Source organism: Curcuma longa, chromosome 11 (assembly GCF_044706935.1).
Source record: "Curcuma longa cultivar G26 ecotype Majalengka, Jawa Barat chromosome 11, ITB_CL_G26_1.1, whole genome shotgun sequence".
Classification (NCBI taxonomy): domain Eukaryota; kingdom Viridiplantae; phylum Streptophyta; class Magnoliopsida; order Zingiberales; family Zingiberaceae; genus Curcuma; species Curcuma longa.
Genome location: NC_133871.1, coordinates 12,731,165 through 12,747,745, shown reverse-complemented (window position 1 = coordinate 12,747,745; position 16,581 = coordinate 12,731,165). Strand labels below are relative to the sequence as shown.

The following is a 16,581-nucleotide window of genomic DNA, read 5'->3' as shown; positions in this document are numbered from 1 at the left end:
GATTTTAAGTCGGATGAATAATTTAAAATGTACTTTAATACTCTGGTAAATAAATTTTTTTTTTTAACACTACTAATTATTAATATTTTAACAACTGCCAGCGACGACATGGAGCATCGGCTTTCTGTGATTCCTTTTTCTTTTCGAATTAAAATTATTAGAATTTCAAGGACGTGGTAGCATTTTTTTAATTTTTAAAATTTTAAAAAAATTTAAAAATTTATTTATAGTTGCAGATGATGAGATAATGATGCAGTCGACCGCCATTAACCAATGCTTGCGAGCTCATACCAACCTATATGTAGAGGCAGAAGAGGAGCGAGCAGAAAACAACAAAAGCAGGGGGAAAGAGAGAGGGAGAGTAGTGGAGTGAAAGAAAGCGCTCTCTTTTCTTTGCTTTCTCTGATTTTTCTTTCACCGTTGAAGATATATTTTGTTTCTTTTGCCTTTTTGTTTTGGGTTTTGCCCTTTTCCATCACCGGATGGGGAGGCTGGATCAATGATTTCCGGCCAGATTGAGGAAGAAAGAGAGTCGGTTTCTCCAGGATTCTTCCTATTAATGGCCTTTTTTCTGTAGTGGGGGATTAAAAAGGTGCGGCCTTGATGGGGTGTAGGGACTATGCAGGGATAGGGGGTGGAAAGAAGCAAAGAAGAAGAAATCATGGCTGATGTGAAAGAAGGGAGGCAGGGGAACCATCCTTTTCCTGTCCCCTCCGCTGGTGAAATCCCTGTGCCTCTGGGCTTCTCCTCGAGTGGCTGGGAGGTGAAAATAGTGAGTAGCTGAGGATTGAAGGAGAGTCGGATCACATCTTCCAGCATCCTCTGGCGTTTCTGAATCTGGGAAGGCGAGTTCGGGGAAGGATGGCCAAGCGAAGGGTCTCCTTTGCTGATGAGCAGCAATGCACGGGTCGCCCAAGGTCGAGAAACGTTTTGCTGCTGGTTCTAACTCTTCTCTGTTGCGTCAGTTGCTCGATGTGGTTGTTATGGGGATCTGGGAGCTGCGGGATTTTGGAGAAGTTGGGAGTTAGGGATTTGCAGTATCCGAGAAAGCAGATCCTGTTTGATCGATTCAATATCAGCAAATATCATCTGCGTTCCTTGGCTTTGCTAATATCATCACTGGAGCAGGTAAACCCTACCTTACTATTGCAACTCTGCTAGCTGGGTAGCCGTTAAGCGAGTTTTTTCTGGATTTGAGAAACTCTATGTCGCTTGGAGTAGCTAAGGTTTTACAATCTGTATATTGATGCGTGTGTGCACTTTTTTTTATATATAGTTACAACCTGTTGTTGTATTTGAATACCAGAATATTAGAAATGGAACCTTGATTTGGGTTTCTTGTTTGACCAAAATTCTTAAACTTACTTTTTGTTGTTTTCTTTACCTAACTTAGACTAATTCGATGAATCTGTTTCTTAGAAAACTAGGTGAAGTTTAGTATTGTGAATGCCTAAAAAGTCATACTGGATGCCAACGAGTTGTTAGATGAATCATAGATACATTTGAGACATGACCCCATTATCTTGGTAGCCTCTTTGCATTAAAATGCTCCTTTTATATGCAAAAGGCCAGAAGCATCATAACGTTATAAAAAATAAACTATGCTTGTGAGTATAATATGCTGTTGTGTTCCAATTCTCCATTTCGAAATGTCCATAAAAGGCTCCAAAGAGTTTCTTGAATACAATTAAACAAAAGTATGGACAAATTTTGTCTGGTTACAAAATCAAGTACTCTACATAATAAGTTAATTAATCCTACATCACTAAGAATTCCGTTTTCATTGAATCTGATCACTTTTATGTAAGTGGTTTTATTTTTCTGAAAGGGTTCTTCAAGCAATCATACAAATATTTTCTGACCATAAATTATGCATCAACTTAGTCTAAATGAATACGTTGTTGATTGTCCAACATTTGCTAAATATGAAAATTCCGCTGATGTTGTACACAAAAATTGATGGCAATGCTATTTGAGTTAGACCTGATTTTAGATGTTAAAGGGCTAAGTCAGATGAGGTTCAATGAGTCCGGAGGAAGTTAAAATGCACAAATTTCTCACCACGACAAAGAGGCTACTTTCAAGCCATGACTGTAACTTTGACAGAGTGCATTCCTTTCCTTTTTATCGTGTCATGAGAAAATACAATAGAGAAGTTGACTGCTGTTTAACATGTTCAAATTATAGAATGTATATATAATTGTTAAATGGATAGAACTGATTTTGGTTGATTCATAAGAAGGCTGAATGGCATATGTCACACCCCTCAAACTTTTATTGTTGCAGAAAATTTTATCTGTATTTAACAGATTATTTGAATCCTAGGAACTACTACTTTGATGAACTTTGATGTTGACAGAAAGATTAGTTCAGAGTCAAGTATCTTATGCATTGTTATCAGATTTGGATTGAACATCAACCTGGAGAAGACTCTGGGTCACTGTTTACTGGTTGAACCTGTGAGTCAACAATCAAACAACATGTTGACCCAGACATCAACCTTGAGTTCACTAGTCTGATTGGCCTAGGTCAGCAGAGTTGACTTCATATTTACTCAAGTATATGTTTTAGACTATTTCTTATCATTCCTAATACATAATAAGATAACATTCATACATCAGATTCTAATTAGCTATAAATTTGGGAATTGAAAACTAAAATGTTAGTATTTGAATAGAAGGATGGCGATGGTGGGGAATTGAGAGTGAAAGTCCAAAAGAGAATGGTTGGTTGCGTGTAGTGATGAGAAAGGGATGCAATGTAATGGGTTGTCTTAGATTGTGTTCAATTTGAAAGACCAATGTTATGGGTTAGTACTCCTAGGTCAAGAAAGCCAAGATCTGATCCAATTGACAATGACACGATAGAGACAAGGCCCGACGTCGTGGCCAACTGGCTCGGATCAGTGCCCAACCCCACAGCTAGTTCAGCTCGAGGCCCCGCACTCTAAGCCCAAGCTCTCCTCACCGCTCGAGCTTTCCTCTCAGTGACCGCTCAAGCTCTTCTCACCGCCCGAGCTCTCCTCTCCTCACCACCCAAGCTCTCCTCTCAGTGACATCCCGAGCTCTCCCCTCTAGCCTAGTAGTTGATCTCCGACTCGGCTCCCTAATCAACCGACTCTGCGGCCCACTCAGCGTCCCACTCGGTGCTTCGTTGGCTTTGCTCCCGAATGAATCCGTGATCTCCTGCTAGAGGTCGACCCCTCAGTCAGCTCAGCCTCTTCAAGTCCACGCTTCTGCCTAGACCGCCGCCAGAAGGACACGTGTAATGATATAATATTTGATGGTAACTCACCTACCTCATCAGTATAGCACGATTAATGCAGCGCGGTCCTGGACCATAACGAATATGAGTGATAAGACCTTTAACTACCGCGGCAATGGGATATTCTCCTTATCGGCGATGGAGCATCTCCCCCAATGACTCCATATAATGAGTCCGCTTCTAGCGGGCGCAAGTACACAGACACACAATCAACACTCTCCTTCCTTAACATTTTTGGTTCTTCTTCTCTATCTCCGGTTCGCGACCTGACTTGAACGTCGGAGCAGTTAAGCTAGGGCACACCCCCTGGCCTCCGTTCTCACTCTCCTTCTCTTTGCAGCTTGGCAGGAGCTCCACCGTCTGCAAGGCTTGCGTGACTTCACTATCATCAACTGGTGACTCATCCGTAGGTGATCTCAAGCAGGAATAACCAATATATTTTTTCATTTGATTACTAATTTTGATAGATGGTAAGGATTTTTTTTACTTTTGAAAACATTCAGTCAAGCCTGGCCATGTTAATTGGTTCAATCAAGGTCAATTGTTTTTTCTGCCTTTTTTATCATGAATGGACTGGAAGTGTTGCCGATTCCTGGTTTCCCAGTTTGACCAACTGGTCCAGTACAGGTTTCATTATGATCTCATGTATTATCCTGGATTGGACGAAATCTTTCAATTGCTTGATTTTGTGGGTTAGATACACTTCCTTCCTTTATATTAAGTACCACCCCTTTGCTAAAGTTTAATAGTTGAGGTAACCTTCTAAAGCTTAAAACTACATTTACACTCCTGTGATTTTCAGTCAGTTATATATCCAAAGCTAGCATTCTCTTGATAAATTCAATAATTTTTTTGTTCAACTTGAAACTGAAGACTTGGTTTTAGTTCTCTTTTTATTATAGGTTATGATCATGTTTGGAGAATTGTGATTTGGGAATACATTAAGGTTATGAGTCACTAGAGCCATGTCATGAACTTTATTCTGACTTGCCTTTAGAAGGATACTGAGATACTTCATCAGGAAACACAACAAATTTATGCTTTTACTTCTGATATCTCCAGTTGCCACTCATAGTTAGCTCCAGAATTTTCATGGCAGTCTACATGTTAATTAGATATGTTCTTTGACATTTAAGAATATGCTTGATGGCACTGTGTAACCCAGCAAGCTGCATGAAGACCTATTTTAATATTTAGCTATTGGTGTTAGGGGCATAGAAATGATTAATTTACTATTCTGACGTTTCTTTTCCCCATTTGTTGTTATCAAAAGGTGCATGCCTTCAAGAAAACTGATCATTTGGCAATTTCCTAACACAATTTTGTACTGATCAGTCTTTAATTGGTGTGATATTCCACAATCTACTGCATTATTAACATTGTTTAAAGTGTCTGTCCTATTAGATTCCATAGTTGTTAGGATGATAAGTGGATCCAAGTATAGCCTACATTCCATGGGCGCATGTTTCTCTAACACCATATTTATCAGTTTCTACATGTGCACAGAACCTGCTCTTTGGTTATGCATAATGTGAGTTATAATCCACATGAGATGCAAATTTGCAAACAAATTACATAGTTTTCTACTCTTAATCAAACACAGATTTGGTTTCTTGGATCTTATGGTTGTCCTTAGTTCTTTCAATCTAATAAAAATGTGTAAAGATGTATGCTTACGAGAACTTATAACAATAATAATTTAGCGTATAACTTCTTAAAGCATAAGAAAATTTTTAATAAATTGATTCATTATACATGCATAAATTATGTTTTCCCTGGTTAGAAATTAAAAAAAAACATTGTTATTGAGAATGATACAAAGGTTGTTTGATAAGTCATATTTAAGTAGTTAAGAGGAAGGTTTCTGAAAGAAATGGAACAATTTAATTTGTGGCTCAACCATATCTCAGATCATTGTTATTCATCCAGCTTACTTGTTTAAGAAAAATATAGTATGCTCTCAGGTATAATTTTGTAGTTGTCCTGCTAAGGAAGGCATTTCCTTGTCAGCTGCAGTTACATCTTATCTTAGTCTATTCTTTCGTGTTATAGGAAAGATTCTTCAAGTGCATGAACAAATCTATAGATGACGTGAAGCTCAGCAGTAGCCTCCTACATACTTTAGCAGCAATAAATGCAGAGGTGGACCATAACCAAGGTCAGGAAAACCTTTTAGGGAATGACATATTCTTTCAAGGGAGGTGTTTGCTGCAAATTGGCTGTGATGGTGCTGCAAAATCATCTCTTCCAGATAATATACCTGAAAAAATAATGCCTTCTTCAGCAAACATGGATGCAATATTTGTAAAGGTTTGCAAAATGTGTGCTTTACTTCACTTGAAGGAATATTGAGTTTTACATGCTTGCTTTTTGGTTATCGTTATAAGAATTTTTAGGAAATTTGCAAAATGAGGATGATATTCTTGTTTTTATACTCTTACATTTAAGCAGAGGAAGTATCTATATTATGCTTGGTGTGGCTTAATAGCTACCACGAGGCCTGTAATTTTGAAGGATAATGAAATATCTTTTGGTGCAACAATACTTATAAGTGGTTGGGCATATTGTTGGTGCAACAATTTTCATAAATGGTTGATCAACCACATTACCTTAGGATGCTTTGTTGTGCTTGGTAAATGGTTTTAGTTAGAGTTGCCTGAAATACTAAATATACATGCATCAAGTTCACAGGGACTTGGTATGGTGCACTTGGAGTTAACAGATCTCGTGACTTGAAAGAGTTGAGTTGTGTCGGTTGAAGACCTAGAGGATGGAGGTTTTGGCATGTGAAGACTTAAAATTTGGAGCTTTGGGCAACATTGTCATGGATGATGTGCTAGATGTAGACTTGAAATATGGAGGCCTTGGGCATGTAAAGACTTGGAGCATGGATTTTTTTTGCAAATCTTTGTTTGGACATAGAATTCTCTTTGTTTGCTTGAGTCAACTGAACTTGGGCCAAAGGTGAGTGAATAGGGTTTTAGTCAATTGAAGGTTTGGTTAAATTGACTGAACTATTGAGTGTTGGCTTGCAACAACTAGCTTGATGATTTCAGTCAGGACTGATACTATTTGAAAACTAGTTGTTGGCTATCCATTGGAGTCCATTTTATACAAGCATCTAGGACATTTTCTTTAAGCCATTGTGTATGAATTTGATATTTATATTCCAACATATAAGTGACATTGTTTAAGGGCTTTTAGAGGCTTGTACGAACTTTCAGTAATCTTCTTTGCTTTATTTTTATATCATTGTTAAAGAAGATATTTTAATTTGCAGCTTATATGTTATTCACTCCCCTCCCCCTCCTCTAGCCACCGGCCATCCACACATTGATCCTAACAATATCTACTTTGTCTTAGTATCAAAATTTCCCTCTACTAGGCCCAACATGTAAAGGGTATGACTAATCATAAATGTTCTTTTTGTTTTTTCGGGTTGTACCATTACAAATACTTTTTGTATTAGTGCAAAAAATCAAGTTGACCCTAAATATATGGGACTAACACCATAACATGATTTGATGAAGATGAGTAGAGAAAATCAACCAACTCCTTTCCAAATCAAGTTGACCCTAAATATATGGGACTAACACCATAACATGATTTGATGAAGAAGAGTAGAGAAAATCAACCCACTCCTTTCCTTCTCTGCACATCCATGGCATCTAGGAATTATCTTCCCCTGCCCTTACACGTCATTTGTGTTAGTTTTCCATCATGGCAAGGGCCTACACTCTTTTTGTTCACTATTAAAGAGGGATGGTATGGAAGGAAAAAGTTGAGAAAACAAGAAGAACCCGGCTTGACCAGCTGTGGTCCCTTTGAAAGAGAGGAGTGTATCAAGAAGGTGGATACAGCTCTTGTAATTTTTTAGGTTTCATCCTGCAACAAGTGCAACCCTCATGTTGAGTTGCAATCATTGATTTTGGACCCTGAATAGATTGTCAATGATAAGCTAATGGAAAGCGAAGTTGATGTGAAGTCATCATATGCCTTATGATCTCTGAGGCACACATACTGCTATTTCTGGGACAAAGGGCCATGATCGCACAAGGGCGAGCCAACCTAAAAAACCGGTTCTCAGTTTGGATAACGGGTTGCAAGTCATCTGCATGAAACAGAAATCGCCACAATCACTGGTCAGCTGTATGTGGATTGTTCCAGGCGATAAAAAAAAGATGCTTGAGAATGGGCAGTATTTAAGTGCTATCTGTCAAAAGAATAGACCTTGCGAATTTTGCCTAGATGCCTTTCTTTCTTGACATGATAAAATTTTTCTTTAAGTGTGAGAGTAATATATGTATGCTGAAGTTGAATTCGTTTTTTGCTTTTGCATCCAAGATACAAAAATATGAAACCAGATGTTATCTACCTACTATTTGATGTTGGTTAAATGAATGTTTTCCTACCATTTGTCTATGTATAGAGGAACGTTTGATTGAATATTTGCTTGAAAGTCTACGTTGGCTGACAACCTAATGCACAACCCTCGCCCTTGTTCATCCGGGCTTGGGACCGGCATTGGTGGGGTTGTATAGAGGAATGTTTGATGTGTTAGTTAAATGTGCTGACAAAAAATATTTACTAACCAATATCTGTATGCCATTTGTATAGGACACAGAAACTCTGTCATATGAAAGGGAATTGGTAAATTCTTCGCAGGACCATCATAGAGTATTTTCAGCAACGTTGTTTGACATGCTTCCTATGCTCATATTGGCCATAGGGTTCTTTTCTATTGGATTTGCTTTTGGCAGATTCACAAAGTCTTCACATAAACAGTTTCAGCAGCAACAACATTACAGACAACATTCTAAGGGCAGCGGCAAATGGAGTAAAAAGTTTTTGTTTCTAGGCATCATACTTGGGCTGTCAGTCGCCTTGTGGATATTTGTGAGCATGAATGCAACAATTACTGAGAGGAGGAAAGAGACTCTTGTTAACATGTGTGATGAAAGAGCTAGGATGCTGCAGGATCAGTTTAATGTGAGCATGAATCATGTGCATGCTTTAGCCATTCTAGTCTCAACTTTCCACCATGGAAAGCAACCTTCTACAATTGATCAGGTACTTCAACATGTTGCATATTCCTTCTTTATGATTTTGGTTGTTGTCATAAGATGAAATAAATAAGTGAGTTTATATGTTGCATTCCCTTGTGTGATTATTTTGTCTTTTTTTGGTTTTGGAGTCAACTGACCTAGCTTCTTAGAAAAATATAAGATTTATTGATTATTTCTCTAGATTGAATTTGGAACCGTAATTAGCTTTTATGAAAATTATTCTATTGAGTCTTTTCTTAAGATGCATGATGTAGCGAATATATGATGAGAAGATACGCATCCTTTTACATAGTTCCAGTAAAGAGCCGTGTAATGTTTTGTGAATCTTGTAGTAAATTAAACATCCAAGTCATGACACAATTAATATCTTTGTTGCAGCAAATATTTGCTGAGTACACAGCAAGAACAGCATTTGAGAGGCCATTGATGAGTGGCGTTGCCTATTCTTTAAGAGTATTACATGAAGAGAGGGAGCAGTTTGAGAAGAAGTATGGATGGAAGATAAAAAAGATGGAGACAGAGGACCAGTCCCTGGTTAAAGATGACTTCAACCCTGAGAAGTTGGATCCCTCGCCTGTTCAAGATGAATATGCACCTGTTATTTTCTCACAAGAAACAGTATCTCACATTGTTTCAATTGATATGATGTCCGGCAAGGTGACTTCCTAAGAGCATGTATTTTTTTCATATATTAAATATTCTGTTTCATCTGACTTTAGATCTAAGACTTCCATTTCCATTATGAGAATTTGTTTTTTGAACATATTCATAGATCAATTGTTCTATGTACATTTGCTTGGATCAGATGAGTAGATCTAGGCTCTCCTTGAGCAATACACAACAATAGATCTGCATGTTTTCCATGAGAGTATTATGGTTTATTGATCTTCTCTCAGCCTTTGCTTGCTCAAATAAATCACATGTTGGATAGCTATAGTTAGCCATGCATGCATATAATTAGTATATAAAGTGTTTAATGCAAAACGTGTATAAGTGGTAAATGTGGATACTACCTTTATTGACTTGTGGATACAAGTACAATGTTGAACCTACTGACTAAGAGCCTAAAACCATCTATCAATATCTGGCATGGATGAGAACCTCAAACCTTCTTTTGTATTTTGCATGTTTTGATTCTATTAAACTAACTAAACTTGAGCTTTGCATGTGTTAGGAGTAGAAGTGTCACAGAGAGGAAAATTTCATCTTTAGTCCCACATCCTAAAACGAGAATCCTTAAATATATTTAAATATCAAGAGACCTCTACCTAAGTGCATTGGCATTTTAGGTTGGATTGGATTCTCTCTCTTAGGTTTTAACATGTTATCAGGGTCAAATGCACTTAAAAAATGATGTTAGGTCCGAGGGGCATGTACTACATTTATAATGATATGGTTAGGCATGCCCCCTAGGCTTTGATATGGTATCAGAGTTATCCTCACTTCGTAAAATGATGTAAGGAAAGTGCCTTGGCATTTTGGGTAGGATTGGGCTCTCTCATGGGCTTTAACAATATGCACATTTCAGTATTACATGCTTGGCTGCTTTGAGCTTTCTTCCACCTTGGCTGTTGGAGTTGATAAATCACGTCTTGTCCTTATTAAAAATTTACAAATTTGCTGTTGAGGTGTAAATATGAGGAATCAAAAACAAGTCTTACTATTAAATATATGAGAAGTTCCTTTTTGATTCAACAGAATTAATCATTTGGTGTTGCAATGCCGGTTTAATCATTTTGTTCTAATTTGTTACAGCAAGATCGTGAAAACATACTGCGAGCAAGGGCTAGTGGGAAGGGGGTCTTAACTTCTCCTTTTAATCTGTTAAAGTCCAATCATCTAGGTGTGGTGCTAACATTTGCAGTGTATAACACTAGCCTGCCTCCCAATGCGACACCAGAGGAACGCATTACAGCTACTGTAGGGTATGTAACTAAATTCAGTATTTTCTACCTCCTAATCTAGCTTTTGACTGTTTTATTTTTTTTTCTTGGTTAGATATCTTGGGGCATCATTTGACGTCCCTTCTTTGGTGGACAAACTTCTTCATCAGCTTGCCAGCAAGCAAACAATAGTTGTTAATTTGTTTGACACAACAAATGTTTCTGCACCTATTAGGATGTATGGTCCTGATGCTGCTGGTGCTGATGAGATGTATATTAGTGGTGTTGATTTTGGGGATCCAACACGTAAACATGAAATGCATTGCAGGTAGCCATTCTAATAAAGAAAATATGCATATTACCAATTTTTCCAATGAAAAACTGTTTTTGCCTAATTTGGAAAAATTCTGTGTTGTAGATTTAAGCACAAACCTCAGTTGCCTTGGTCAGCAATAGCAATGTCAGTAGGGGTAGCAGTAATTGTTCTCCTTGTGGGGCATATATTTCATGCAGCTCTAAACCGTATTGAGGAGGTGGAAAATGATTATCGTAAGATGACGGAGCTGAAAGTCCAAGCAGAAGCTGCTGATGTAGCCAAGTCCCAGGTATTTTATTCTTTGTAACTTAACAATATATGAGCCACATGTGGCTCACTGATACTGGTTTCTTCCCTTCTATTTTTGCTTAATAACTGGAAATTAGAGGTTCTTATTCCAATTTTTATTCTGTTGCTTTCACTCTCCATCTAACGTGTCATTATTTCTTATTGTAGTTTCTGGCAACAGTTTCACATGAAATCAGGACGCCCATGAATGGTGTTTTAGGTTTGTGACAGTTCATAAAACCTTAAGATTGTCACTTTAATTCATAAGATATCTACAGTTGGTTCTCATTATCTGAAATGCATATAGAAGAGAATGCCAATAAGATTTATTTCCCTCAAATTAGGTATGTTGCAGATGCTGATAGACACAGAACTTGATGAGACACAGCAAGATTTTGCAAAAACTGCTCAATTAAGTGGAAAGGCTCTAATTGCTCTTATAAATGAGGTTCTTGATCTTGCTAAGATAGAATCTGGCAGGCTTGAGCTAGAGGCTGTCCCCTTTGATCCTCGTGACATCCTTGACAATGTGCTATCTCTATTTTCTGACCAATCACAAGCTAAAGGCATAGAGGTAAAATCTGAATTAACTCACACCTTCTACGAATTCTGAAAATTTCCGCTGTTTCTTATTGTCTTTGTGTTGACTAGATGGCAGTGTATGTATCTGAGCAAGTTCCAGAAATATTGATTGGAGACCCAGGGCGGTTCAGGCAGATTATTACAAATCTTGTTGGAAACTCAGTGAAGGTTAATATCTTTGACCTACTGCTTTATTACATATTTACAGATAAATACATGTATTTGAAGAGGTTGTGACAATCAAGAACATGGATTATAAATCCTTCTCTTATACTTGTTTAACTAAACCATCAGATTAATATATACGATAGTCTTCTATTGGATTTACTGAGTAATATTGCCTAGTACAGAAAAATAAATTACTGGTTCGAGTTGTCGTGTGATTTGGTGGCCATGGGTTCGAGTTGCTGAAACAACCTCTTGTAATGCTATGTAAAGCTGCATACAATAGACCCTTCCTCGAGATTCTGCATTAACGAGTGCTTCGTGCACCGGGCTATATCTTAATAAAGATTAAAGTAACCAAGAAAAGCTATATAAGAACTTAAATTTTATGTGTTTATATTTGGTATGTATCTATGGATAGCGTAACTTATGGAGTGTTACTTTATTTACTAAGAAGTCAATGCACCCTTACCTTAGTTAATTTTAATTAAATCAAGTTTAAATTATGTTTCAAAGTAGTTTTAATTCAAATTAAATTAATTTTTAATTTTAATCAATTTAATTCTGCTTTAATCAATTTCAATTCTGATTAAATATTTCAATTAATTTACGTAATTTTAGTTAAATAAATCAATTTTAACTTAATTTAAAATAATTCTCATTAATCTAATTAAATTTAATCAATTTAAATATTTTTAATTTGTTTGATTAAATTGATTTTACTATCTGATTGAAATAAATTATAACTAATTTAATTAATTATTCAAATTAGATTTAAAATTTAAATTAATTTAATTGTAAATAAATTTATGCAAAATCTTTATGAATTTAACTTATTAATTTAAAAAACAGAATTAAATTAAATTTAGTTATTGAAATTAGTTAACCAATTTAATAAAATTCATAAATTTAATTTGTTAATTAAAATTTTACAAACTTATTTAATTAATTAAATTAGTTAAAATTGATTGATTTGATTAATAAAATTATTTAAATTGCTCTAATTAGATTAATTGAATTTAAATTAATTAATCTTGAAAACCTCCTCAAGAACATCTAAGAAGATGTAGAGAACATCACTTGTCTTCGTTCTTGAAAACATCTTAGAATAGGTGTCGATGTTGGTGTATTAGCTTCCTTTTCTGCCTTTGCTGAATCATTCACCTTCCTCACTGAGAACTTAAGTTCCTCTCAAATTTATCTGAGTTTTCCTATATCTCAATCGAATGCCAACGACTTGAACTTTGTTCCTCTCAAATTTGATTGCTCTTTTTTCTATATCTCAACCAATTACCAACAACTAGCATGAATTCAATATCAATTTCTCTTTGAATAATCTAAATTTTATATATCTCGGAGGGGTGTCCAAGTTCTCGCTAGGAATCAAATAGACATGGGCCAATCCCGATCTTACACAGCCGATCCCGATTCGAGTATGCCAATTCTGCCAAACATGGTTACTAATCTTAGAGTGACTGAATTGTTAGAGTTGAAGATGTGAGTGGTGGAGAGGGGGCCAAAGAAACTCTGGTTACTGCAATAAAAGAATGGTTTAACTTATTTGAAAATTAGTAGTGATGTTGCCTTGAGCTTAATTAAAGGGTAGTTTCATATAATTATAGGCAATCCAAATAATTGGGGAAAACACCATCAGCTGTGCTGCTGATGGTAATGATGATGAATTGTAATATTTTTGGCTGCCATACATCTGTTATTATATTTATTATATATTCTGGAAGTTGCACCATCTGTACTTTCTCTACCAGTTACTACTTCAGGAGTTTGACAAATTTCCTGTGGAAGTTGTTTCATCTATGATTAACATTAGAACTTATATATATGTATTTCAGTTCACAGAGAAGGGGCATATATTTGTCTCAGTTTATCATATTGAAGAAGTAAGGAATATGGAAGATGACCTTTGTGAAACACTGAGTGGGTGTCAGGTAGTAGATAAACAAAAAATCTGGGACAATTTTACATTGTTGAAATCTTCAACTGAAGGTGATAATGCTATTAACTTGATAGTCACTGTTGAAGACACTGGTGTGGGAATACCTCAAGATGCTCAAAGCCGTATTTTCACACCATTTATGCAAGCTGACAGTTCAACTTCACGGACATATGGCGGGACAGGAATAGGCCTGAGCATTAGCAAATGCTTGGTAGATCTTATGGAAGGAGAAATTGGATTTGTCAGTCAACCTGAGATTGGTAGTACTTTTTCTTTCACTGCTGTATTCAAGGAAGCAAGCAAAAGTTCGGGAGACATAAAGAGGCATTATACTGATTCTACTCTATCAGATTTTCAAGGTCTAAGAGCATTGGTTGCTGACGGGAGATGTATCCGTGCTAGAATTATCAAGTATCATTTGCGAAGATTAGGAATACTTGTTGATGTTGTAACTAAACAACAAAATGCTGTCCAGACCATAGTGGACTCTTGCAGTACCAGGTATGTTTCTTGAATATATCAATGAATGCATGGTGCAAGTGTGACAATTAGTTTCCCTTCATGTTCTTACAATGTGTTTACAACCAAATCGTCAACTAACGAGAAATTCCTAAAGAGATTAACTGGAGTCACTATTGTAAACTCATTCCCTTTTTCCCGTTACCATCTTATCCTTTCTCTCTCTCTCTCTCTCTCTCTATGATGATTTATTACTGGAATTCTGTTCTTCTAGAATCTGGATATTGGAGTACAAATCATGATCCTCTGCTATTTTTTTTCAATCAATAGGGAGATGTGCCAGATATGTTGCAATTTTTAATTGCAATCTTTCAGTACTTTTGGTTGGGAATTTGTTATATCTTAAGATTGAAAGTACTTGTTGTGGTGCTTGTAACACATGTATTTTATCTTATGCAGTGAGAGGAGTCATATAGACATGTTTCTTGTCGACAAAGATGCTTGGGGTGAGGGGTCAGGCATTTCATTTCCTCGGTTTCTTTCAGAATCCTTAAAAAATGGTGTAGTGATGCACAAAGACCTTCAACCAAAGATGTTTCTGATAGCGACTTCCCTAAACCCTACTGAGGTTTATGACCTGAAGTTGGCAGGATATGTTGATAGCATGCTGAAACCACTGCGCTTGAGTATGATTGTTGCTTGTCTGCAGAAAGCACTAAGCTTGGGTCAGAAGCGGCAGCACACCAAGGCGAAACCAATGGCACTTCAAAGTATTCTCAGAGGAAAAAACATCTTAGTTGTTGATGACAACATAATTAACCAAAAAGTTGCTGCTGGTACCCTAAAAAAGTTTGGCGCAATAGTTACATGTGCTGACAGTGGAAAGGAGGCTATTAGAAGGCTACAGCCTCCCCACAATTTTGATGCTTGCTTTATGGATGTCCAGATGCCGGAGATGGACGGGTACTTTTCATATAGTCTTTCCTTAATGTTAACTGATGGATATCCTTTTATTTGGCCATTTTACTTTGTATGCTGTATCGTGTCACCTTTGGTCTATATTCTGTTCTCTTCCGTCTGTCCTATCGCAGAATAATCATCCTTTCATGCTGGACTATGGTACTTTCCCACTATCACAATGTTCTTAATCACTTTTGGTATCTTGTTCATCTTAGAAAAATAATATAATTTGCCCTCGATTCATAATCCTACGTCTGCCAATTAGTTTTACTAAGCATTTTTAGATGCTCACATCAATGAAGACATTTTGTTTTAATTTCATCAAATTACATGCTCTTTTAAGTGCCTAGTTGTTTTCTATTTCCCAACCAATTTTTGAAAATATTAGTAATGCTGCTATAAATTTTTACAGCTTTGAAGCCACGCAAAAAGTTCGAGAGATGGAGAACACAGTGAACAAGTTAATAGCATCTGGAGATGTATCGCCGGAGATATATGGCAAGTCTCACTGGCATGTACATATCTTGGCTATGACAGCAGACGTAATTCAGGCAACACACGAACATTGCCTGCGCAGTGGTATGGATGATTATGTCTCCAAGCCTTTCGAAGAACAACAGCTCTACTCTGCTGTGGCACATTTTTTCGAGTCCGATACGTAGATACAAGTTCATAACAGAAATGATCCTTCTAAGAGTCTAGGCTGGTTTTGTCCCAAATCTACAATCATAAAGAGATCAAGTGAGCAAAGATAACGAACTGATGCGCATATGCGTGAGCCATAGATAGAGCAGCATGTCATTAGCTGAAGCTTGGCTAACCTTATGGCTCTTCTCGTTCGGCTAAGACATCTTTCTCTCAAGGTGTTCACTTTGTGGCCTTCTAACGTCTTGTAATGAGCAGTAGAAGATCATGATCATGCTCCTTTGCTGATAAGCTGATCGAAATACTTTTATTCAGGATTAGCTGCCAGCTCTACATTAATAGATCGATCATATTAAAGATAAATTATTGCTTTTTTAAGGGAGATGTTGTATTCTTAGTGTAAAGAAATTCGTGTGTTTATGCTTCATCAGAGGTTTGGTGTAAGGAAATAGGGCATTTTTGATGTTGGGGAGAGTATTGTTACCATTACTTTTTTTTTTATCAAACATTGTAAATTCTTTGGATCTTTGTGATATATAATAAGATTGTTCTCTAATTTAACATCTATGCATTTTCCCCCCTTCTTGTGGAGCTTGGTTAATATTTATGATTCTTCTTTACAATATGTGTTTTTTAAAAAAAAATGATACGTTACATGAAATATGTAACATGAAATTCAACATGATACGTTCAACTGCATAGATGTAAATCCTATTATATGGATATGAGATCTACTGCATGAAATGTGTTATGTTGAGTTTCATACTATATTTTTCATAACGTTTTAAATCCTAAACCCTAACTACAAGCTGCTTACTAAAATTGGAAGAAAAAAAATTGTTGGAAAAGTGTCGTGGCTGATCATATATAGCATTCTACTAACGCAAAGTTGTTTCACTCGCAGTTGTTGTTTTTTTTTTTTTTGTTAAAAATAGAAATTTTATCTTACAATCAATTAATATATAAAGAGGGGCACGTAGAGGAAAGCAAGAAAAGCCA

At 36.5% G+C, this 16,581-nt stretch overlaps 1 protein-coding gene across 1 annotated transcript; it reads left to right on the top strand.

Moving 5' to 3' along the window:
* The first annotated feature begins 322 nt into the window (after positions 1-322).
* Positions 323-15,747, top strand: LOC141838593 (putative histidine kinase 5). Its single transcript, XM_074726106.1, has 13 exons — positions 323-1,128; positions 5,317-5,574; positions 7,882-8,334; positions 8,709-8,987; positions 10,086-10,255; positions 10,329-10,541; positions 10,632-10,818; positions 10,986-11,037; positions 11,162-11,391; positions 11,469-11,567; positions 13,415-14,019; positions 14,437-14,940; positions 15,350-15,747. The coding sequence occupies exons 1-13, from the start codon at positions 862-864 to the stop codon at positions 15,597-15,599; spliced, it is 3,567 nt and encodes a 1,188-aa protein (XP_074582207.1). The 5' UTR covers positions 323-861; the 3' UTR covers positions 15,600-15,747.
* The last annotated feature ends 834 nt before the right edge of the window (positions 15,748-16,581 follow it).

What these genes read in the sequence shown, in the direction of transcription:
- LOC141838593 (XM_074726106.1), top strand. Translation starts at nt 862, where the DNA reads ATGGCCAAGCGAAGGGTCTCCTTTGCTGATGAGCAGCAATGCACGGGT. An exon ending in TTGATATGATGTCCGGCAAG is followed by an intron (nt 8,988 to 10,085) that starts GTGACTTCCTAA and finishes AATTTGTTACAG; the next exon opens with CAAGATCGTGAAAACATACT. An exon ending in AAACATGAAATGCATTGCAG is followed by an intron (nt 10,542 to 10,631) that starts GTAGCCATTCTA and finishes TCTGTGTTGTAG; the next exon opens with ATTTAAGCACAAACCTCAGT.